The sequence below is a fragment of the Myodes glareolus genome, chromosome 2 (genome assembly GCF_982192425.1).
Source record: "Myodes glareolus chromosome 2, mMyoGla1.1, whole genome shotgun sequence".
Taxonomy (NCBI): Eukaryota; Metazoa; Chordata; class Mammalia; order Rodentia; family Cricetidae; genus Myodes; species Myodes glareolus.
In genome coordinates, this window is record NC_142027.1 from 2386744 (window position 1) to 2410923 (window position 24180).

The 24180-nt window shown below is 47.3% G+C and overlaps 1 protein-coding gene and 1 long non-coding RNA gene across 5 annotated transcripts in view; both read left to right on the forward strand.

Annotated features, from left to right (window-relative positions):
- The first annotated feature begins 1362 nt into the window (after positions 1-1362).
- LOC146895752 (uncharacterized) lies at positions 1363-8262 on the forward strand. Its single transcript, XR_015000685.2, has 2 exons — positions 1363-1479; positions 8039-8262. It is a non-coding gene; the product is annotated as an uncharacterized LOC146895752 (long non-coding RNA).
- A 421-nt stretch (positions 8263-8683) lies between these two features.
- Positions 8684-24180, forward strand: part of Fam3b (FAM3 metabolism regulating signaling molecule B) — a 39740-nt gene continuing 24243 nt past the window's right edge. For 2 of the 4 annotated variants that reach the window (XM_048422657.2, XM_048422658.2), the window contains exons 1-2: positions 8684-8777; positions 19598-19741. In XM_048422657.2, the coding sequence (XP_048278614.1) occupies positions 8726-8777; positions 19598-19741 (196 nt within the window). In that variant the 5' untranslated portion in view covers positions 8684-8725. Of the gene's footprint in view, positions 8778-16089; positions 16193-19485; positions 19508-19597; positions 19742-24180 lie in introns of those variants that run through there. The other 2 variants (XM_048422660.2, XM_085685858.1) reach the window with 2 other exon arrangements.

Below are 24180 nucleotides of genomic sequence, written 5' to 3' on the forward strand. Positions count from 1 at the left end.
GGAGATTTCTCAGGAAATTAGGCAATAATCTCCCTTAAGACTCACCAATACCACTTTTAGGTATAGACACAAAGAATGCTGAGTCATACCACAAGGACATGTGCTCAACTGTGTTCATAGCAGAATTATTTGTCACAGTCAGAATCTGGAAACAACCTGAATGCTCCTCTTTTATACAGATGATAAATGAGTTGAGATAGAAATCAGGGAAACATCATGTTTTACAATAGCTACAAATACCATGAAATACCTTGGCGTAACTCTAACCAAACTAGTGGGAAAACCTGTATTACAAGAATTTTAGATCTTTGAAGAAAGAAATTAAGACACCAGAAAGTGGAAAGATCTCCTATATTCTTGGGTAGGTAGGATTTACATAACAACAAATGGAAACCTTACCAAAAGCAATCTATAGATTCAATGCAAAATCACAGCAAAATTCTTTACAGACCTTGAGAAAACAGTACTTAACTTCATATGGAGAAATAAAAACTCGGGATAGCCTAAACAACCCTGTAATGAAGGAACTTCTGAATGCATTACAATCTCTGACTTCAAACTCTACTACAGAGCCACAGTACTGAAAACAGCCTGATATCGGCATAAAAACAGAAATGAAGACCAAAGAAATTGAACCAAAGTCCTTGGATATCACTCCACATGCCAACCAACACCAGATTTTTGACAAAGAAACAAGAAATGTGAAATGGAAAAAGAAATCATGTTTAACCTCTTTACATTTTTGCAGACACTGGGCTGACCTGAAGCTGCCCTGCTCTGGGCTACCTATTTTGCATACTTGCCTTTCAGCTCATAGCTGAAGCCAGGTCACAAGGCAGGGGCAGGATATGCTCCCCTGATCCGCTGTTTGGCTTGGCCTTCCTGTTGTACTAGGGATCAGGCAGTGTCTGTCCCTCATTATTTGTTCTGCCTGGGCACAGCCCATACTTTCTAAGTTTAAAAGTCCTTAACCAGTGTTAGGGGCAGCTGGCACGTTTACAGGCTCTCTGTTGTCTGCCTAGTTCCTTATCCCGTATTTATATTTATATACAGTCACAAGCTCTGGCTGGTGTGCCTGTGCCGACTTTTACTATCTTTTCCCTTTTATTTTAACTTGTAATAATAAAATTAGTAGAATTCCTGAATCCTCTCTTCTGTTCTATCGATCGACTCTGGGCAGTGCTTATGAGAGGTAACTAAACTTTCTCGGTCTCCCGCTTGCCTTTCTGGCTCCACTGCTCAGGCGGGTTAGACTCAGCTGGCTGTAGCTCCTGTGGGTGGGTGAACTGTCACGATCTCAGTGGTAACCTAGGTGATCACTAGTGAAAACGCTACACTTCCTTCACTTTTCCTATCCGTTCAGCAGTGGTGGAAGCTGCATCTCCGTGGCGCTGCTTGTAGTGGAAGGTACAGCCTCACCTTGGGTTCTCGGAGTCCCAGAGCGACCAGAAGCCAGTGGCGGCTCTGCAGCCAGCGCAGGTGCGGGAATGTGGTATTTACAAACTCTATCTCTGCCTTTGCTTCTGCTATCAACATCCATAACTATTTCCTTGTCCCACATTTATATTTATATACAGCTTTACTCCTGATTTTAAATTTTTCTGCTTCTCTCTTTTGCTTTTCTAAATACTACTATTTATTTCTGATCACGCCTTACTCCCATCCACCTGTGGTGCAGTTTTTTTTTCACAGGTTCCTCACATTCTCCTCTGTACGTCTGGTCACTCTTCTGTGTTTTTGGGGTTCACCAATCAGCCTCACATTGCAGCACGATTACATAAGGGTCCAGCACCAACATAAAACATTTCTTAAACCAGAGAGGAGGCATGGGAATGAAGACACAATTCACCCAACGGTATTGGATGGGAGTTTCAGCGATCATTCAAATCCTGGAATCACCCACGTTCATTTTCCAAACAGCTTTTATATCTATGTTAACTGAGAGGGAAGTTTAACAAAAACTTCATTAGCATTCTCTTTCCTCGGTAGTGGGGGAAAGGAGAAATGACTTAGGTCACATCTTGCTTATGCCTATTTTGTCTTGTAGACTGAAAACACTTCTTCCCCAGGTGACCTCCCAATTTACAATAGAAGGAGCAGAGCAACATTAGCACATCCAGGCACGTGTTGAGGTGGCACCATGTTTGCTTTGCTTCAAAAGAGCCAGGCAATCCCCTCCTGTGTGGGAGGTGCAAATTGTGCCTTGTAAGTGGCTCAGAATCTCTGACCCAGACAATGTGGAATATGGGCCTTCGTCCCCCACAATTAATGAGCTGAAAGTTCCCACATTGCAGTTCAGGAGCGGCAGTACTGGTGTCTGTGTGCCTCTATGCCCAGAGTACAGTCTAGGACTTCCTTCTTCCCAGAACTCTCCTGTTCTCCTTGACCTGCCTCTGCTCCCCATCTGGTTGTCCTACCTATACTTCCTGCCTGGCTACTGGCCAATCAGTGTTTATTTAAAATATAATTGACAGAATACAGACCATTGTCCCACACCAAATCCAATATCACCTCCCCTTTTCTGTCTAAAGAAAAAAGGAAGGTTTTAACTTTAACATAGAAAGATTACATAAAACAAAACAGTTATCAACCAAAAATCATAGTTACAATATTTAGTCCATTTATATTTGGCAAATTAAGGAAACTACTCCTCTGTCATCTATCCTCTCTTTGTAAGTCTAAAGTTTTATATCTAACTTATCTTTCTTCAATTCCATCAAAGACTCTAGAAGCATATAATATTACCTAATTAACAGGAAGTTTATTGTAAGCAACTTCTAAAACTGTGGAATTGACAGAGTTATCTCGCTGTCTGGACAGTCACCCAAAGTTCTTCTGTAACATTGGGGCATCCATCTTCAGTCTACAGGCGTGTAGTTTCTGGCAGACTTTTCCATGAAGCAAGAAATTTTAAAAACAGGTCTGCCTATATTGGCAGCTTGCCAGTCACTTTGTTCTGTGCTGAGGAACATTTAGGTTGTTTCCAGGTTTTGGCGGTGACAAACAATGCTGCTATGAACATAGTTGAACACATCCTTGTAGTACGATTGAGCGTCCTTTGGGTATATACCCAAAAGCAGTATTGCTGGGTCTTGAGGTAGATTGTGTCCTTATTTTCTGAGAAATCACCATACTGATATCCAAAGGGGCTAAACCAGTTTGCACTACCACCAGCAATTGAGGAGTGTTCTTTTTAACCCACATCCTGTCCAGCATAAGTTGTCATCAGTGTTTTTGATCTTGTTCATTTTTACAGGTGTAAGATGGAATCTCAGAGTTGTTTTGATTTGTATTTCTCTGATAGCTAAGGGTGCTGAGCATTTCCTTAAGTGTCTGTCAGCCATTTTAGATCCCTCTGTGAAGAGCTCTCTGTTTAGGTCCAAAGCAGCTTCTTTATTTACCTATGACAATAAAACATACTCATGGCATACATAGGGGAGTCCCACATCACTAATCATCAAAAACCTATTGTGATTTAACTTCTGGCCAACTTCGACAGATTCCCAGAAACATAGGCCTTCCTACTCCAGCCAACTGCTGAAGCCCAGTAAACCACAACCACCATGGGGGAACTCAGCTCACCAAGTTTGATTATGCACAGCGTTAGAACCATTTTCTCTTAAACAGTGAGCTCACTGGGCCTGCTGCACAATGAGAACTGGCAATTCCGAGGGCTGCAACTGGACTTGGCATAGCTGAAACCGTCAGTCTAGAGACATTGCTGCTACCAAGCTGACCAAGTATATGCCAGTTTGTTGTCTGAGGTTTTCTGTCCTGCTCGGTTCCCGCAATCATTAAGTCCCAAAGAAATTACACAGAGGTCTACGTTAGTTATAAACTGATTGGCCCATTATCTCAGGCTTCTTATTAACTCTTATAACTCATATTAGCCCATTATTCTTGTCTATGCTAGCCACGTGGCTCAGTACCTTATTCAGTGGGTCAGTCACATCTTCCTTCTTCTGAGGCGGGGTCACAACTGCATAGGAATGGGCTTTCCTCTTCCCAGAATTCTCCTGTTCTCCTTGACCCACCTCTACTTCTTGTCTGGTTGTCCCGCCTATACTTCCTGCCTGGCTACTGGCCAATCAGCGTTTATTTAAGATATAATTGACAGGATACAGATCATTGTCCCACAGCACCAGATGGTTTGCCAGAAAAGCCACTTCACCAGTTGACCAGATGTAAAGAGTGTGTACCTTTTGCCCACAGAAGCCAGAAGAGGAGTGCTGGGGCCTTTGGAACTCAAGTTAGTTATGAGCTGCCTGATGTGGTTGCTGGGAACAGAATTCAATGTCCTCAGGAAAAGCAGCAAGCATTTTCTCTCCAGTCCTTAGTTTTTATTCTTATTATAAATTTCTGTTTAGGTCCAAAGCAGCTTTTTTATTAACCTACAACAATAAAACATACTCACAGCATACATAGGGAAGGAATTTCTCTCCTGTCTTGTGTTGTTGTGAACATTAATTTAATTGCATTTCATGTATTCTGACATGTCATGCCTCACCATTTTTTAAACATTTTCTAATTTTCCTGTTTAATTCCTTTGACTCTAAGGAGTTTATACAGGTTTTTGATCCTTTCAAGGAGTAATGCCCTCTTATTCTGATTTTGATCATGGCTACTGTGTACAGCAATTGGAATGGAGGTCATCTTCTTGCTGTAGCATAGGCTGGTTGACATGGTCGGTGGTCTGGGTACTTGGTAGATATTTCTTTCTTCCAGGATAACCTATCTATCATCTCTCCCTATCTCCCCTTGAGTCTGCTTCATTGTCTACCTTGATGGATGGATGGCCTTCTACCTTTACACAAATTCTGGAACGAGAGTCTTTCTGACCTCTCCATGCCTTGCTCTGTATTGGTTATTAATTTCTTCTGCTTCTTCAACAACTCACAGCTTTCCACTCTTACACAGCTTGTTTTGATAATACATCTTTTGAATTCTTGAATTGGCTTTCTCCTTGCCTTCGCTTTGATACCATCCCTGGCTGTGCCACTCTGATATAAGCACTTGCCTTAACAGCCTCGGTCCACAGAAGACCCAAATTCAAGCACCACAGGCTAACCTGACTCTACCTCTCACTATACATCTGCCACCTCCCTGTCTTTGTGTTCCCTGGAGTCCAGTGCTGTGCATAGGGTTGGGAGTTACTGCCCTATCATTACCAGCAAGCCAGGGTCTGAACAACTCGAATGAAGGAGACTATCCTGGCCCAGCTGCTGTGGGCTGCTGAGTTGCCCCACCCGTGTCGTAAGAGTTGTCTGGCGTGACGTGGATGTGATGCCTTTGAAGCAGAAGGAAGTTATTAGGGTACCACTCCCATTTAGCCAGAACCAGTTCTAAGTCGTGCTGGGAAATGGCTTGCACACGTAGCAGGTGGTGGAGAACAGAACCCCCGACACCACCTAGCACCAATGCAACGTTCAATCTCTGTTTAGATTGTTAGTGTAGCATTGGGGGCCTGCTCAGCGTATACGTTATCTCGACCCTTGCTTTCACTGCCCTTCCCCATGAGGCTTCAGCCCACTCAGCATGCACATCCCTAGGAGGCTACATCAGCTCAGTGCCTTCTTGGATGCTTTTCTAGGCAGGGTATCCACAGTGGGCACTGGTTGCATTACAATTATCAGCTAAAACCTCTGGTGATTTGGGAAGCATCTGCTTGTTTTGTTTACAAGATTTTGTGTTTGTTGGTGCTGTAAGCATCATTTTCAAGAGCGGAGGGTGGTGCCACGGGGGCCACTGACCGGAACAAGCCAGGCATATTTTGGCAGAGGATGAGTTCCGGTAATAGAATGGAGCCCTAGCTACAGGGTCCTCCCGTGCTTATCAGGTAAATCTAGAGTCACTCTTTGAAAAGCAGGTAAGTTGGCACAAAATCAACTGTCAGAGGAAGGGGAAGAAAAAAGAGGTGGGTCCTTTGGTTCCTGTTAAAAGAAACCGGATTCTTAGCCTGTTTGCTAACTCATTTACTCACACCACAAATATTTGTGGACTCAAGCCTGGGCTGGGGCCTGGCGATTCTAGACCAAAGACCCAAACCTCGGGGGACTTATGACTAGCGAGAAGGGGCCAGTGAATGTTTGATGTGCTATGTGATGCTGTGCAGAAAACAGGAGAGTTCTGAGAGGCAAGGGAGGGGCAGAGACAAATACTCCAGGCCCACCATCTCCATTCAACATTGCTGTAGCCTATTTCCACAGTGTTCCCACTGCCTGCTCCCCCAGCTTCTGCTTGAAGGCTACCACAGAGGAAGCTCCACTGCTGTTATCTCCAGGAAACAAGTCCCTGCCAGCCCTGTGTCAGAAGACAACCCACTTGAAGTTTGAGAGCTGCGACCAGTCTATGATTTGCTTGTTTCACTTACCCTACACAGCCGGCATCAAAGTTAGTTGCACGGTTCAGAGGGCATGATATACTAAGCATGGGCCGTCTCTGTGACAGAAGCTAGCTCATTACCCTAGCTCCCTGTGAGGACAAACACTAAGGTGTCCCCTCAGTCAGCCTCCCTGCCCTGTCTCAGTCTCTCCAGCGATGCCTAACTTAGGTTTCCATAAACCTCTCCCTGGCTACCCTGCTTCCAGTGCTACCAGGCTCAGCTTCCATGAATCAAACCCCCGAAGAGTCCCCCAGAAATGTGCATGGCCTTTCTAGGGTCCTTTCCCCTGACATATGACACACACTATTGGAATGCGAGTGGAGAACAGGCACTTAGCACATATATCCCCAGGGGTCTAGTTAAAGTGGATCCTAGGTAGGGTGCTAGGAGTGCCAGGCAGAGCTGATCTCAGGCCTTTCCCTTGCCTGTTGTAGACTCAGGGAGGCCCTTTCCTTTCTACTCCCATTATTAACCTTAGGAGTGCTCAACCTGGGGCATTTGCTATGTGGACCACGGTTTTTAAAAGACAACAAGGCAGTGGCACCGGCCATCAAGTGCACAAAGATCGGATTGCTGTTTGGCAGTCTCATGCGCACAGGAAAGCTCCTCAGCAAAGAGTGACCCATCAGTGTGCAGGGTGTCAACATTGCATGCTAACTGAGCAAGGTCATTCTGCCCATACTCACACAATGAAGTCCTTGATACACAACCATGAGGACGTGAGTTAGGATCCCTAGGACCTATTTAAAGCCATTTTGTGAAGTTAGTGCTAGAGGTAGATGGGCAAGCAGATCTCAGTGGTTTGCCGGCCAGCAATGGTGAGCTCTGGGTTCAGTGAGAGACCTTATTGCTGTGAGATAATGCTCTTGTATGCTGTAAAGATGTGTCACTCGTATTGGTTTAATAAAACACTGATTGGCCAGTAGTCAGGCAGGAAGTATAGGTGGGGCAACCAGACTAGAATTCCAGGAAGAGGAAAGGCAGAGATGCAGTCACCAGTCAGACACAGAAGAAGCAAGATGAGAATGCCTTACTGAGAAAAGGTACCAAGCCATGTGGTTAAACATAGATAAGAATTATGGGCTAATTTAAGTTGCAAGAGCTAGTTAGTTATAAGCCTGAGCAATAGGCCAAACAGTTTATAACTACTATAAGCCTCTGCGTGTTTATTTGGGATTGAATGGCTATGGGATTGGATAGGATAGAAACTTCTGTCTGCCCCTTGTCTCAGAAAAGTAAGACAAGAGGAAGACATTGGAGGTCAGCCTCTGGCCTCCACATGCATGCATGAACACACACACACACACACACACACACACACACACACACACACACACCATTATTTGAGTCTGAGGGGGAGTGTCAGAGGATTTTTAATCTTCCTTATAATCTTACAGTGTAAAGTTTTGCTAACACAAAACCCAGTGTGGAACAGCCTGAGGACCTAGTGTTCTGCTCAGGTGGAGGCAAAGCATCCTGGTTCTGCCTGGGTCCCTAGTATGTGGGGCACAGGGATGGCCGAGGATTCAGTCTGTATCTTTCCTACCATATCTGCATCACGGACGGCATCAGGTCCTTCAGGGATTTTTTTTTTTTTAAAGACACCCTTACCCTCACTACGTAGTAGAAGATGACCTTGACCTCCTAATCCTCCAGCTTCCAGATCCTGCTGGGACGTGGAATTTATTCTACGTGGACTTGATCTCTGGGTGGCATGCAGAGAAACTCAGCTTCCAGAAGGCCATAGATCTGCAGCTGCACCTGTCCAGGAAGTGATCTTTAAGCTCTGCTTTTGAATAAGGACAGGAAGTGCTGTTCTGCTTGGGTGAGAGGACAGGGTGCTGTGTGCTTCCCCTGAAAAATAAACATGTGGAAATTAATGTAAAAGTGCTCAGCCTAGATTCCTAAGCATAAGGGGCCCCAGAGCATCAGAAGAGGTGTGGAGCCTGGCTGGAGCAAAGCGTTTAGAAGTGGGCGGCGGTTTGGAAGGACCTTTCAGGCCCCGGAAGACAGAATGCATGCACCCAGATTCAGGGGGAAGATCGTTCTTCTGGCTTTTCATACCCTAGGGCTGCTTCCCTGTTAAGGTTTTCTAATGGGTGAAGTTTTGTCGGCCTGAGTAACCTGTCCTAGAGCCTGGCTACCACATGGATAGGTCCTTGCAGGTTGCAGGATCCCCTACCTGCAGGATCCCCACAGTGTAGGCCCCACAGTCCTCAGGGCCTCAAGGCCGAAGACGCTGCACACGGTGCGGAGCGTGGGGAAGGACAGGGGGCGCTGTGGGGCAACAGGAACACGGGGCGGAGCTTGGCAGAGCTCTGTTGAGGCGGCTGGCCAGGGCACATGGCAGGGGCGAGGCCGTCCTGGGTCAGTAGAGGCTGGAGCCATCAACATGGTGAGAGGACCGAGTATTCCAGGGGGAGGAGGCGGGTGGGAGTCAGGGGAAGGCTGCATCACAGGCCCCAGGCAACTGCTGGGGCTTTCTCAGGCAGGGAATGCTTATGACAGAGCCAGACTCTGCTGCGTGGGTTCCCAAATCTCTCTTCACTCCTGGGAGCCCCAAATGCGGGTCAGGTAAGGGCGGGGGGGGGAGGAGAGGTGAGCGGGCTTGATTCTTGTCTTGTTGGAAACCCAAGGGCGGACTAGGACCTTACCTGGGACACCAGGGAAGGCCACCTCCCAGGAGAGGATTCCAGAACCTTTCACAGAGCGCGAGTGAGCACCTCCAGGCAGTATCTAAGTGACTTTCCTCGAAAGCACCGAGTTTTGGCACGGGAGGTTCTCATTCGAGGCCACTGTGGTGGCTGTTTGGGAAGAATAACAGCAGACAGACAGCCTACAATCTAAAGTGGAATCGCCCCAACTGGGGACAGTTACAGACGGGCAGTGACATCTGGGACTGGAGTGGCCGCAGGTGACATTGCTGAGAGGGTGGAGGGCAGGGCCTGCGGGGAGTCCTCAGTTGCTTTCCCCCTGTCTCCATGGTTTGAATACTTTCATAGCTCAGAAGGGAGATGTGTTTGGTCGCAGCCTCTGTAACTGCTAACACGAGGCCTTCTGGGGTTTGACGTTAGGCAGAGCAACCTCTGTTGGCGAGCACCACTTTCTATAGCGAGAAAGGTTAGGACATGGACCTCAAGGTGCCTGGGCTGATGACTAGTTTCTGGAGTTTATATATACTGGGTGTGTACCCTAGCCGTAACGACTTGCGTGGCTCCCAACCCCTCAAAATGAACTCAACCTTCATCTCAATAAAGCGGTCTCAGCCTACTGAGATTGAGTCTGTCAGACTCTCTCCTTTGCATTTCTTGCATGAAGAGGTTCCTGCGGCCCTATGCCAAGTAGATTACCTGTGTGCCAGACTGGGTTACTGTGCAGCTTAGGAATCCTGTAGGCTCCCAGAAGCGTTTTTCTGTTTCCTGAAACGCTTTTGTACCTTTGAGAACTATGCTTTCTGTTGGACAGGCCAAATGTGTGGGTCACTTCCCTGTTTCTGTGATAAAATACCATGACTCAAACCAACTTGAAGAAGAAAGCGTTTATTTCAGTTTATGGTTCCGGAGGACTGAGTCCAGAATGGCAGGAAAGGGATCCATGCCTGCAGGAGCAGGAAGCCGGCTGATGACATTTCTATTCACACTCATGAAGCAGAGAGCAAGAAGAAGTGGAGTGTGGCTACAAACCCTCATTCCTGTCTTCCAGTGAGGGATCCTCAGCTGAGAAAATGCCACCTGTAAGATTCCTTTAGGCAAGCCTGTAGGATATTTTCTTAGTTAGTGATTGATGTGGGAGGGCCCTGGCCACTATGGGCAGTGCCACTCCTGGGCAGATGTTCCTGGACTGTATAAGAAAACAGTCTGAAAGAGCCATGAGGAGAAAGCCAGTAAGCAGCCCTCCTCCACAGCCTCTGCATCTGCTCCTGCCTCCAGGTTCCTGCCCCGAGTCCCTGTCCTGTCTTCCCTCAGAGATGTACTTAAAAGCTGTGAGGTGACGTAAACCCTTTCCTCCTCAAGTTACTTTTGGTCATGCTGTCATGGAAACGCTAACTAACACAGTGCCCTCAGCTGGTGACCACATGTTCAAGCATATGAGACTACGGGGTGGGGGTGGGGAAGCATCTCCTGTAATGCTGTTTGTCACCTATGGTCCTTGGATGGTGAATACCCATTTTTAGTTTTAATGGAGTATGAAATTCTTAGGAGAGTAGTAAAGCATACCTCTTCATTTTTCTACAGAAGTTTCCAGAAATAACTAGGGCATGAGGGCTCTAAACTAATCAGCACTAACCACTGATGGATTTAGAATCTGAATGGACTTTGGAAGGTGGTGGGACTGGGGAAGGTGGGACCTAGGTGGAGCAATGGTCCTAGGTGGAGCAATGGTGCCTTAAAGATGGTACATCTTGTAATTGACTTCTGGTTTCTTTCTCTGATTTGTGGTTGCTAGGAGGTGACTAACTTTGCTCCCCTACAACATCCCTGGTGGTGTAATGTCTCTGTCTTATCACAGACTCCCAAATAAACATCAGCAGCAGGGACAGAAATCCCTGACACTGTAGCCCAGGACAAATCTTTCATGTCTTGTCCCTCTCAAGTGCTTGTCATGGTGATGATATCTCTGACTTAATCCCTAGCATGCCTTGATGGATCTACACTGAAATTCAGTTTTTTGAGAGTGTCAGACAAACTGACCAACTGAAGTTAGAGACTGTGGGGTGTCTCTTCTGCACCTCAGCATTGTTTCAGGTTTCCTCTCTCAATCAACACTGCACATTCTGAAGTGGTCCTTGTTGGGTCCAGGGGTCACATAATAATGGAGGGACAGACCACCAAAGTCTATTAAATGAGAAGCAAGCTTTACTCCAGAAAAAGAAAATAAAATCACCATGGGGCACACAAAGCTTCTTGGCTATTGCTGTGACCGTAGCCAGAGATCAGGCTTCTGCAGCTGTGGCCATGGTGGCTGGTTTTGGGTCTCCTCTTACCGTAAAATCAAGCACCAAGTGTGGGTCAAAGAGCTTTTACAACCTTGTGGTCAGGCTTAAAGTCACATTACATTTTAAGTTTTACAGCGTTTGGTTATGGGACGTTAGAATGTTGACTTAAGGGTGTTTGTGGAAAGCCTGCGGCTGACACAGCTGCTTTGTGCTGCCTCTGAAAGAATGCACGGCAGAGAGGAGAGTCACATAGGGGGCAGCTGAAAATAAAGGGGATACAAGTGGAGGATTCCATAGAGAATAGGATTCCATAGAAGCTAATCTTTGTCCCCAGTACTTGCCTGGTTGGGAAGCTGGGAGGAAGGAGACAATTGTGAAAAGTTTATCTCTGTGCACAGTGGCTTCCAGGAATTCTGTTCTTAAAGCAGAAAATGTTAAAGGTTAACACTGGCTCCCGGCTTGATTTTTATCCACCCAAAATGTGTTTGGGGTTCCAACTTTGTATTTCTAAATTCATGGATTGGACCCTTTATTTCTGTATTCCATTCTTGGACGCTTCAGTCCTCAGTAACCAGAATCCAGGATTACGTGACCAGCAGCTCACTTAAGGCTGCACATTGAAAATATCTAGGTCCGGTTCATCAGGTTTGCACTTATCCTTGACTTCAGATCCTGAGGCCCACAAGAGTTTCTTTATAAAGAATGACCTGGAGTTGGGAAGATGTAACAGTAGTTGCCCTCAACCCTAATGACCTGAGACTTGGTCCCAGGCAGAGACAGGAGAATCTCTAGAAGTCTGAGGCTTGTTAGCCTGGCTTACATTGCTGCAGAGAAACCCTGTCTCAAGGAGGAAAGTGGGAACCAAAATATTAAGAGTGTCCTCTGACCTCTGTACATGTACCATGGCACACATATGCCCGCACACACACACATGTACGCACACACACAAAAACAAACAGTCTTAATTTTTTTTAAGTAAGAGCCAACAGCAGAGGAACTGAACCAAGGTGCTGACATTGGGTGTTCTCTGTGCCTCACACACCGTGCAATCCACATTCCAGGTTTGCAATCGGCAGCGTGGGCTCCCAGTTCACAGGAGGTCCTTAAGGAAGAGTTGAGAGAGAAATTATGGCCATCACTCAGCATCTCAAGCAGGGTCAATAGAAGCTTATGGAACTTTCCTTCTCTACTGAGGACCTAATGATGAACCCTGACTTGGATTTGTCTTCTGAGAGAACACAGGGGATGTGTCACAGGGCCCTGGTACACTCTGTGAGGGACCAAGAGTTTGTAGACTCAACTTCCTGCTAAACAGCCCTGGACTACTAAGAGACACAGTGTACTTCAGCTGCCTAAATACAAAAGGAAAGGGTAACCAAGGTCCTAGTGCCCCAGGGCAGGAGATCCTGTGCTCCATAGCACTGGGTGTGATCCTCATGTGGACAAAACCTCCTGCAGACCCTAAGTTGCTGTGCTGCTCAGATTTCTCCTAGAGCGCAGCTTTTGCTTTTGTGTTTTCACAAAGCACTGTTGTGGGCACCTTCCTCCCTAGAGACTATCACCACACACAGGCACCTTCCATGCCCATTTTGAATGCTGATGCGGTTCAGCTCCATTGCCTTCATCCTGGCTATGGAGGTGATGGCACAGAGATCCATTAACTGTTTGGAACTGTAGGACATGAATGCCCCCAGTCACAGTGCAAGAACTGAAACAGCCCAACCATTTGGACTCTACGTCACACTTTTTATTAGTTACTTTTTGTTACTATGATAAAACACTATGACCAAGGTAGCTCATGGAAGGAAGGGTGTATTTGGACTAGTTCAAGAGGGTTAGAGTCCATAATGGCAGAGCAGATGAAGCAGGCAGTAGGCATTGTAGCTGGAGCAGATGCTGAAAGCTCCGTTTACGACTTTTGGTTATAGGACACTAGAATGTTAACTTAGAGAGTTTGCAAAAGCCTGTATAGATGCAGCTGCTTTTCACTGTCCCTGAAAGAATGCAAGGCAGAGAGTAGAGTCGCATAGGGGGACAGTTAATTATTAAGGAAATACAAGCAGAGATCCCCAAAGAGGCTATTGTTAGAAGCTAACCTTTGTCTCCAGCCCCAGCTGGGAAGTAGGTCTTGAAGTGCAAGCAAACTTGAACAAGAAAGCAAACTGGAAACAGCACTCTGAAAACCCGCCACCAAGGACATACCCCTTTAGCAAGGGTTTACTTCCTAAGGCTCTGCAAACAGCACCGTCAGCCAGGAACCAAGTATTCAAATGCCAAAGACTAAGAGGAGACATTTATCTTAAACCACTACATGCCATGTCTCTGTCTCCGGGGCTGAAACAGTGCCTGGTGCTAAGAGACATTTAACCCACTGGTTAGAAACTAGACAATTACTTCTGTCTCTTTCTGGGATTTTCTGTCTAGGCTGTGTCCCCCTTCTTGACCACAGAAATGAATGTACTCCCCTCTAGTTTGGAAGAGTTCCGTAGACTCAGCCCTTCTACCACACTGCATATTCCTGGAATACAAAGTCAAGGACATGGAGAGCCTTTTGTTTTTTTTCATAGCTGGTCAGCTGAGAATGATTGAAATCACCTCCAACGCTGCCAAGTCTCTGGCTGCTTCAGAGTCTTAGAGGACAAAGGATTCTTACACAGGTAATGATAGGTCTAAGTGTTGTGCTTGTCAGGTATTTATTACTGTAATAAAACACTGAGAGAATCAACTTAATGGAGCAAAGTCTCAATTTTGGATCATATAGCCTTTGGTGACAGAGAAAAAAAGGGGAGGAGGAGGAAGGCAAGAGAGAGGAAAGAGAAGAGAGAAGGAACACAATGGGACACAAGAGTGAGAGATGATTTTTTTCCTAGGCATAACTTTAACTCTGAGAGATGACAATTTCTGGAGATCAATAATACAAACTTAGCTGTTGTAAAGGATAAGGGTGCTGGAGAGATGGCTCAGTAGGTAAGTCACTAGCTGCTCTCACAGATGACGCTGGTTAGCTCCCAGTACCACATGGCAGCTCACAACCATCTGTAACTCCAGTTCCAGGAGATTCAAGTCCTCTTCTGATCTCTGAGGGCTCCTACACACATGTGGTGCACATAAACTCATGCAGGCATGTACGCATAATAATAAAAATAAAAGGCCAAGAAGACTACCTTTATGTGTTTTTAGCCTTAATTATAATGCATGAAGACAAACCCATAGATAGAAGTCCCACTGCTGAATTCAAGTGAGGCGAGGGTGGAGGTGAGATTCTTGGTAGATGGAGCTGAGGTGATGATAGAGTCGCAGGTTTGTCATTTGCAGTTGTTGGACAGAGGTGGAGGCTGGCTTTGGTGCTACAGAGCGCTGTGTGTTCTGCAGTATATAGCTAGCTAGTGTACTCAGCCCAGCAGGGGGACAACACTTGAATCTTCAGGAAGAAGCCTGACTGAAGGTCCCTGTCATTCGGTCCCTCTGATTTGGGAGGTCTGCAGCAGGTGTGAACAGGCTGTGTCCTCTGTCACCTTGGGTACAACAACACAGAAAATCTCAGGAACACCCTTGCAGTAAGAGCAAAGTAGGGAAGGGTTTGTTCTGGCTCACAGCCCATCATGGCGGCGAGTCCTGGTGGCAGGAGAGTAAAGACAGTTGTTACATTTGCAGTTGGGAATAAGAAGGAGATGAATGCTGGTGTCCAGCACACTTTCTCTGTTTACTTCCGTTCAGGACTCTAGACCACGGAATGATGCCACCTACTCCCAGGGTGGGTCCTCCTATTTTGATTAACCAATCTAGAAAACCCCTCAAACACATGTCCGGAGACATGTCTCCTGGGTGAATCTAGATATTCTCAGTTTGGCATTCAATACTAACCTCATCGTCATGGCCGACGCAACTCCTTTCTCTTCTAGGATATTGTAGAGGGATGTTCCCATAGGCTAGGGCGCCCTGCGTTGTGTGACTCTAGCCTTTGGACTCCTTGGAAGAAGAAGAAGAGAGGTGGCATAGAATTCCCACAGCGGCTGGACTGGGGTGACCATCTGCTGTTGGAGTCTTACTTTCCCTTAGTGACTTGAGACCACCATTTCTAGACTGAGTCAAAAGTTCTGTGAAAACCTAATGGGCATTTGGAATGAACATATACTCTAGACAGTAAGAAAGCACTGTGCCTACTCAGGTGGATGGGTAGGGAAACCTTCTAGGAAGCCTTTATCCATCCTCCGACACTGTTTCTGAGTCCCATGTCCTTGTATATACATGTCCTAGGGGACCTTCTCTCTTCCCTCATTTCCCCAAAGTAATCATCCCATCAGTAAAGGAGAAGGTAGGGGATAGGCGCCATGGTGGGCCATACCCACAGAAAGTGGGCAGTGCAACTGCTTTGTAAACAATTCAGAGCCTTGAAAATCACAGCGGGGGGGGGGAGGGGTGGGGGCGGGCTTCACTCTGGAGTCAAACTGTACTTCATTTTCTTTCGTAAAATAGTAACTTAAGGTCAGGGATGGTTAAGGGGCACCATGTCTTCCCTTAGCTGTAAACCCTTCTGTGCTGCTCTCTCTGATTACCCCAGTTCTGGCCTCCGGTTGTCTGTGGGCCCCAGGTGAGCAGGACAGGGAGCGCCTCCTGCTTCTCATGTGACCCCTGAGCTCCAGGGTGCTGACAGCTGTGTAGCACCTACACAGTCTGCCAGCTGCACCTTCAACCTGCCTGGTCCACGGGTCCTCCCATTTCCTGGGAACGAGCCTGCCCTTGTCTGCCTACAGGGCGGTCCCATCTCCAGGCAGCCCAGCCAGGTAGGCAGGCCTCCACAGGCTCCTGGGAATTGCAGCCAAGTGCTAGGTAGGAGGGGAGCAGTTCCTGGAAGATGCGTCCAGTTGCTGCAGGTGAGTGCCAGTGCAGCTAGACGTGTTCCTGCCTAGGGGTAAGGGAGGGCACCCCTTCCTCTTCCTAACTGCCAAGCTGAGGCAGAAGGGTGAAGGGTCTGTCTACGTCACTTCTTGTGGGATCCTGGTGGGAACAAGAATCCAGAGGGGTGCAGGATGGGAGCTGAGATTTCTGTGAGGGCTTACCTCTTCCTCCATCTTTTCTTAGTACCCAGCAGGGAGGGGTTCTGTGTACCCTCCTCCCTACAGAGGAGACACCCGGTGAGGACTGGCAGGGGTCAGCAAAGTGGCTTAGTCCCTGGGAACCAGCCTACCTGAGTGGGAGGCCCTAGAGCCAGAACAGCTAGGAAGGGGTTGGCTGCTCACAGTGGAGCTGAGGGTTTACTACGGGGAGCACCCAGGCTCCCTCTCACAGGCCTGTTTCTACTTTTCTAAGAACACTTGACGTTGGTGAGAGACGTGGGAAGGTAGTAAAGTGAGGAGGAAGATGGCTGTTTTCCTCAGTCCTTGCCTTGTCTATCAGAGCCTGCCTTTTCTGTCATCCCCTTCTCATTCACCCTGTGAAGAAGCCAGCTCCCCTAGGGAGAGCACTAGGGAACCACGGCAGGTGTGTGCACGCATGGCAAGCTGAGGAAGGGGAACGGTCCTTGACTTCTCACCAGGCCTCTTTCCTGGTTCTGCCTCACTGTCAGCACTGACTTGGGTGTCCTGGAGTGTCCATGGGTGGAGGTGCATGTGCATATGTGCACCCATGTGAACAAGGGCAGCGTGATATTGTACGGTCACAGCACAACCTCTTACTTTGTGTGGCTGATTTTTGTAATCTTCTCACAATGACGTTTCTCAGACCACATGCCTGTTCTTGACAAGTGAATGCAAGTGGAGCCCATCCCTCGTGCAGGGCGCTGTCTTTCATTCTAGTTCTTTTGGAAGAATGGTTTCACTATCTCTATACAGTATGATGGGAATACATTTTCCTGGCTCCATAGAGAGGAAGCTGAAAGCTAGCAGTCGCTCTGTCTGACAGCCATCTTCCGACTCACACAAGAGCTTTATATATGGTCCTTCCATCCACAGCTTTCAGGAAATGCCACGGTGTCCTCCCAAAGCAAATGTGATGTTAGAGGAGGGGCTGTGTTACTCCCACCTTGGTGAGCTAAGGATTTGCAGTGTTCGTGGAGTAGCCCTTGTCACTGGCTCATCTGTCCAGAGGCAGATTTGTTCTCACTGGGCCTGGGAAGCTGCCATGATACTGTCTCTGTGGGGCCTGCTGGTGGGTGCCTTCTCCCTCACCTGGGGCGTTGGCAAGGTGGGTTGTGGCGGCACTTCCTGCCTGAAAGCCTCAATGTATGGGGCCGGGGGAGGCAGTGGGCACCAAAGCCAGCTGACTAGATGAAAGATGACTCCAGCCCCAGCCTTCTTAGCTTGCCAGGTCTAAGAGGCATGGGTGTGGTCAGGCACTTAGATGCACGTGGGCAAGCACCAGGGACCAGCAGCTCGTCCTTCCTCAGGTTGGAGGAAACCCATTAGCAGGACCAGTGGTCTCCCTGCAAGTGTGTTTGGTTCAAATCACTTCTTTTCACATGTCGGGCCAGGGCTCTTCCGGATGACCTCATTTTAATTTATCTGTTTCTTTAAAGATCCTGTCATTGAGCTGGGTGGCAGTAGCGCATGCCTTTAATCCCAGCTCGCGGGAGACCGAGGCAGGTGGATCTCTGTGGGTTTGAGGCCAGCCTGGTCCACAAGTGCTAGTTCCGGGACAGGCTCCAAAGCTACAGATAAACCCTGTCTCAAAGAAAAAAAAATTGTCATCATTCATCAGTCATACCCTGCTTCATTTGGAGGTTCTGACAGACAGAACTTCAGCACAGAATTGTGGGCGCTATTCAGCCTCATTGCTTGGTACGCCCACAGCAGTTCAGTTCTTCAGGTAATAGTGACCGGCAACCCCTGAGAATGAAAGAGAGGTGAGCCCTAAGATCCTCTGTGTAGCATTGGCTGGTGACTCTTTAGTTACATGGCCAGATTTCAGAGGCCCTGAACATCTCATAGTAAGGATGAGGCTGGAACATACGTGTGTACACATATGCACGTGCACTCACATTTGCACAGGGTTCATTTCTCTAAGGACAAAGTAAATCGATACCAACTTAGAGCCTCCTGGTGCCAAGTGCTGGCCTTTACCCGCAGGCTTCTCTGTGTTGCAAATGAACTAAAGGTGCTTATTCAAGTTGATGACTTTATGACCGTATAAGAAAAGGCTGGGTCCTGATTTCAGAACCACAGTCAAGCTCCTGAGCTCTGTCAGGGACAGAGACAGAGACACAGAGACATGGAGAGAGAGGAAAATTTCAAAACCTGCCCCTTGTGACATACTTCCTCCGGCAACGTTCCCTTCCGAAGTTTGCATAGCCTTCCCAAACAGCACCAGTAGCTGGGGACACGGTGTTACTACATATAACACACGTGTGAGACTTTGCTCACTCAGATCACGTGTTTCATCTTCATGGGCCTCAAAGCTGTCCTGACTACTGTCCTCAGCTGTCGAGCACACAGTGAGGGAACTTCTCTTTGGGGCTTTGAGCAGGGAGAAAATACTCTGTCAAGTCTGGGATACCTCTGTACTTGTGATTGACAACCTATAGATTGTGGTCTCCCCCAGCTTCCACAGTCCCTTTCCTGCTTAGCTCTGTCTTTTCTTCATTGTTCCTCCTTCCATACCCCTTCCTCTTCATTTCCATGCCTGAACCAGGCTTGTGGCACCAAGGAGGAGGGTAATGTCTTCCTAAGGAATTACAAGCCCATATCTGTAGCTCCTTGTGGCCAGGTGATTTTGGTAGCAAGCCAGCATACTAAGGTCTTTGGGGACCTCCTACCATCAGGATCCTTGGGTGTCTCTGCAGGTCTCTCTGAGACTCTAGGACAGGTGAGGAACTTTATGAGAGTCACCTGTCATCTGCTGCATATGCTCAGGGTCCCTTGATGTAATTTTTAACAGAGAAATGTCATGATTAAGAAATAAACAACAGCAAATCTAAGACCCACCCTCTGGAGATTCTATTCCCACCGCAGGAGCAAGTTCGAAGCTGAGCCTGTCTCTCAAAGGCCCTGAGTGATGCCAGCTGCTCACACCCACACTGTACTGACCTGTGAGGAGACTCAGACCCAGGGCCACATCGGTACAGCTGCCTGCTCGCTCTAGAAAACACTCCTTGCCTGTGGTGCTTGCCTTTTACTGCAGAGCCCATGGGACCATCACGTGCTCACTTTCTCCCACCAGAACTGCCGCCCCAGAAGTCTGGGTACCAGAAATGGGTAGGGACGAGAGGCTGCGGAGGAACGAGACTGCCCGGGTGTCCATGGTGATAGGTTGTCACTCTCGGAACTCCTGTCGTCTCTCTCCAGGTATTTTCAAGGCACTCGTGTTTATTTTCTCCTCCCTGTGCGCCTGGTATTCTGGGTACTTGCTGGCGGAGCTCATTCCTGAGGTGCCCCTGTCCAACACCCTCTACAGTATCCGAAGCATCGGAGAGAGACCTGTCCTCAAAGGTGAGTGCTGAAGAAATGGGGGAGGGGGATGGCGGCGTGGGTAGAGGGACGGCTCAGCATTTAAAACACTTGACAAACAAGTGTGGGTCAGAGTTTGGATTCATAGAAGCCATGCAAATGCTGGCTGGGTGTGGCACCTGCCTGTAATCCACGCCTTGGGTGGCAGAGACGAGAATCTCGAGAGTGAACGGGCTTATGGAAACTAGCCACATTTCTAGCTTCAGAATCTGCTTGAGCGACTCCGCCCCAGTAAAGAAGGAAGAAGAATGATTAAGGCAGATGATTATAGACATCATTAACCTCTGCTTTTCATACCGTGTGTACACACACACACACATGGACTCAACACACACACACACACGTGAGCTCACCACACACACACACACACACATGTGAGCTCACCACACACACACACACACACACACGTGAGCTCACCACACATACACACACACACACACACACACACATATGGGCTCACCACACACACACACACACACACACACACACACGTAAGCTCACCACACATACACACACACACATGTGGGCTCACCACACACACACACACGTGAGCTCACCACACACACACACACGTGAGCTCACCACACACACACACACACACACACGTGAGCTCACCACACACACACACACACACACGTGAGCTCACCACACACACACACACACGTGGGCTCACCACACACACACACACAAACACGTGAGCTCACCACACACACACACACATGTGAGCTCACCACACACACACACACACACACGTGAGCTCACCACACATACACACACACACACACACACATGGGCTCACCACACATACACACACACACACACACATATGGTCTCACCACACACACACACACACACACACACACACACACGTGGGCTCAGTCAGGACTGAGTCAGGCATATCGCCGAGTGCTGTGAGCAGGTATGCTCAGGGCATAGATAATTAGTCTATTAATGATCTGGGTCAGAATGTCAGAGCCTGGGAGCCTAAGAACAGAAGGGCAGGGTCCATAGTGTGGAGGCAAGGCTGCGGTCCAGGTGCAGATATGGTACCTGCTGGCAGCATGCTTTCCAGTCTGCTGATGTCACCCCACTGAATCATGGTGCTGTTTCCCAATATCTGTTTCATTTACAACACTCATGCCAGAAAGGAGTGTGTTATCTTGGAAGGAAATTATCAAAATTGTCAAAAAAAAGGGGGGTGTTGTCAAAATCCATTCATGAACTTGGCAGGCAGTTATTAAAACTGTCCCTCTGAGCATACCGGCCTTCATGGCTCTCCTTTCACTTCTGGCTGTGAGAGTCGGCAGAGGAAGGAACTCAAGCCACAGCAATTGTCTTAGGGTTTCTCTTGCTGTGAAGAGCCAGCATGACCACAGCAACACTTATAAAGAAAACATCTAATTGGGGTGGCTCACTTAGAGTTTCAGAGGTTCAGCCCACCTGAACTACCATCAGTACCATCATGACTGGAAACATGGCAGCCTCCAGGTAGACGTCATCCAGGTAGACGTGGTCCTGGAGCAGCTGAGAGGCCTAGATCTCGCAGGCAACAGGAAGTTAACCTACTATCACCCGAGTGAAGCTTGATCAAAAGACCTCAGATCCCACCCCCACACTTCCTCCAGTAAGACCACACCTAGTCCAACAAGGCCACACCCCCTAATAGTGCCTCTCCCTTTGGGGGCCATTTTTTTTTTCAAACCATCACAGCATTCAAGAACAAAGAAGCTTTAAGAGGAACGAATGCCATCCAGAATGATTCTGGGTACCCAGTGGGACACAGGGTAGCTATGTGTCCCCCCTTAAAAATTTCACTGGACATAGATGCTGTTTGGATTTTGTTTTGTTTTGAGACAAGCCCTCCCTAAGCTAGTGTATTTTTAACATGGAAATAAAGCCTAAAAATTAATTTGCACAAAACTAGATAATGATTAAAAATAATCGTTGGTGCCGCTTCTGATCAATTGATTCATTTTTGTCTAGGGCTGTACTACTACGAATATACCTGGTCTTGTCTGGTTGCAGAAGTTAAGCAAAGTCAGGCCTTGGATAATACTCAGAGGGAAAAAAATTACATTTTTTTAACCAAGAAAATAAAAAGCAAAATGGCCTTCATTGGCCTTGGCTCTGACTAGGCGTTTTGGTTTTCAGTACAATTTTTGTATGGCCTTTGCCTGTGCCTTACCTATGTACACCTGTGGAGGTAATGGAGTAACCTCAGAAGCTTGTTGTTGCCTTAATTTCCTTCTGCTTTTACATGTACTTTCATGCCCATCTTGCAGATGTGGCCTGGCAAGCCAACCTTGGCCAAAGGCTTCTTAGCAGAGTGATTTCAGCTTCTGCCATCCTATGGGGGTGCACTGGAGACATTAGAACCCCAAATATTATGGCTGTAATCACAATGGCTGTGTGCTGGCCTGTTCCTGCTGTGGAGCCTGAATACATGGGGGTCTTCTGGGTACAGATTTTGGAGATAAATCATGCTGGTATTAGCGCAGGCAAAGCTGGTGTAGGGTAAGCATAGCCGATGCTGCCAGGCCTTGTAGCTAGGTCAGTGGTAGTGTTCCCAGCATTCCTGGTAGGCAGATTTCAGGAAATGACCTCACTGTTTCCATGACCCTCCTAGGGCCCCTTAATTTTCCTCTTGTACAGGAAGAAAAGGGATCAAAGATGGAGTTGAGGTCTTTGGACCTGCGTGGATTCTGTAGGTTCTCACCCATCACTCAGGCAGGTGACTCAGCCTCCATGTACAGGGGTGACCAACAGGATTGACCTCATCTAGTGGGACCAGAACTGAGTACCACAGAAGCAAGCATTGAAGAGATGGTCACAGAAACACTAGTTCTCTACTCTGACTGGAAACAACATCTCTGGAAGGACCTGGTGAAGGTCCCTTGTACTTGTTCTTGATGGCAGATGAACTTGGTGTGTATTGACCAGCCTCCTCTTACAGCCAGCTTGAGACTATATGACCATGTGATAGATATTCAGGAGAGATGAGAAGGACTTCAGACCAGAACTGGATGGATGAATGTGACGGGAACCCGTAGGTGGTCAGAGCAGCTATGCAAGACACAGAGTCCAGAGAAGGCCTGCTGGGATCTACAGGACACAGAGAGTAATATCTACCACAAGGAAAGCTTTCTGAGGGCACTGGTGGTGTCTTTAAATGTTGACTCTTCTTGCTTCTGATAGCTTTTTAGGTAGACTGGGACCAGCTTGTTTTATAAAACTGACCAGAGGCCCCAAAGGTGTGCCTTGCTGAGATTTCTTTGGAGCCCCAGCCTTAGCTTGCAGATACCATCAGGAGATAGTCTGAAAACTGGAGAGTCCTGTTCAGTCTAGGAACTCTGCCTGTCTTCATTTAGCCCTTTTTGCAAATTAAAAAAATATTCATTACAATTTGTTTTGCTTTTAATTTAGTTTGAAAGAATTTCTTTAAGTGGTTGTTAGTTTGATTACTGAGATTTCGGGTGACCCTTCGAACTTTTCACCTGAGGCCAGCACCAGACCTTTGTGAGATACACTGCAAATACTTGTAATGTAAAAGAATGGCCAGGAGCATTTCTACACACACCTCCTTTCGATGCAGGAGGGCTTCTGGCTGATTGAGGACAGGGGTGCTCATAGGTAATACTTTCACTCTGAGAAGCAGTAAGCATGCTGTAGTTTGTACCCCTGGGCTGGTTATAATGCAAAGGTCACTAAGTGGGAGGTTGAAAATGCTCTAGGGCAGAGGTGGGAGCCCAATGCACATTGCACAGTCTGATGGTAACCAGTAGCTGCAAGGCTTTAGCAATATGAAGTCATTATGGTGAGTTAATTGTATAAGATGTTCTTATGACTCTAGTTGATTACAATTAGAAACCTGGGTTCTGGAAGCCTCAAGAGCTAGACTTGACTGCCTCTCCCCAACACACCAGATAAGAGGACAATAAAAGTGATAATAAAAAGCAAAGAGGAGATTTTATTCAGCATGGCAGATTCACAAACAAGATTGGGGTCCTTGATGATTTGGAGTTGAGTTTTGTGCAGGGTGAAAGGCGAGGGTCTAATTTCATTTCTCTGCATGTTAAATACAGGTTTCCTAGCACCATTTGTTGAAAATGCTGCCTTTTCTCTAATGTGTGTTTTGGCATTTTTATAAAAACTTGGGTGGCTGTGTAAGTCTAAACCAATATATGGGTCCCCAGTTCTATTCCATTGACCCCGTTGTAGGACCATGCTCCTTTTAAGAGCATGGTTCTGAGGTGCACTTGATGTCGGGTGTGGCGATACCTCCTGCTGTATTCTTTTTGTTCAGGTTGCTTTCACTATTCTATTTTTTCCTCTTAACACTTTCATTGTGTCCCATAAATTTGGGTATGTTGTGTGGTCATTTTCATTGAATTTTAGGAAGTCTTTAATTTCTTCCTCGACCC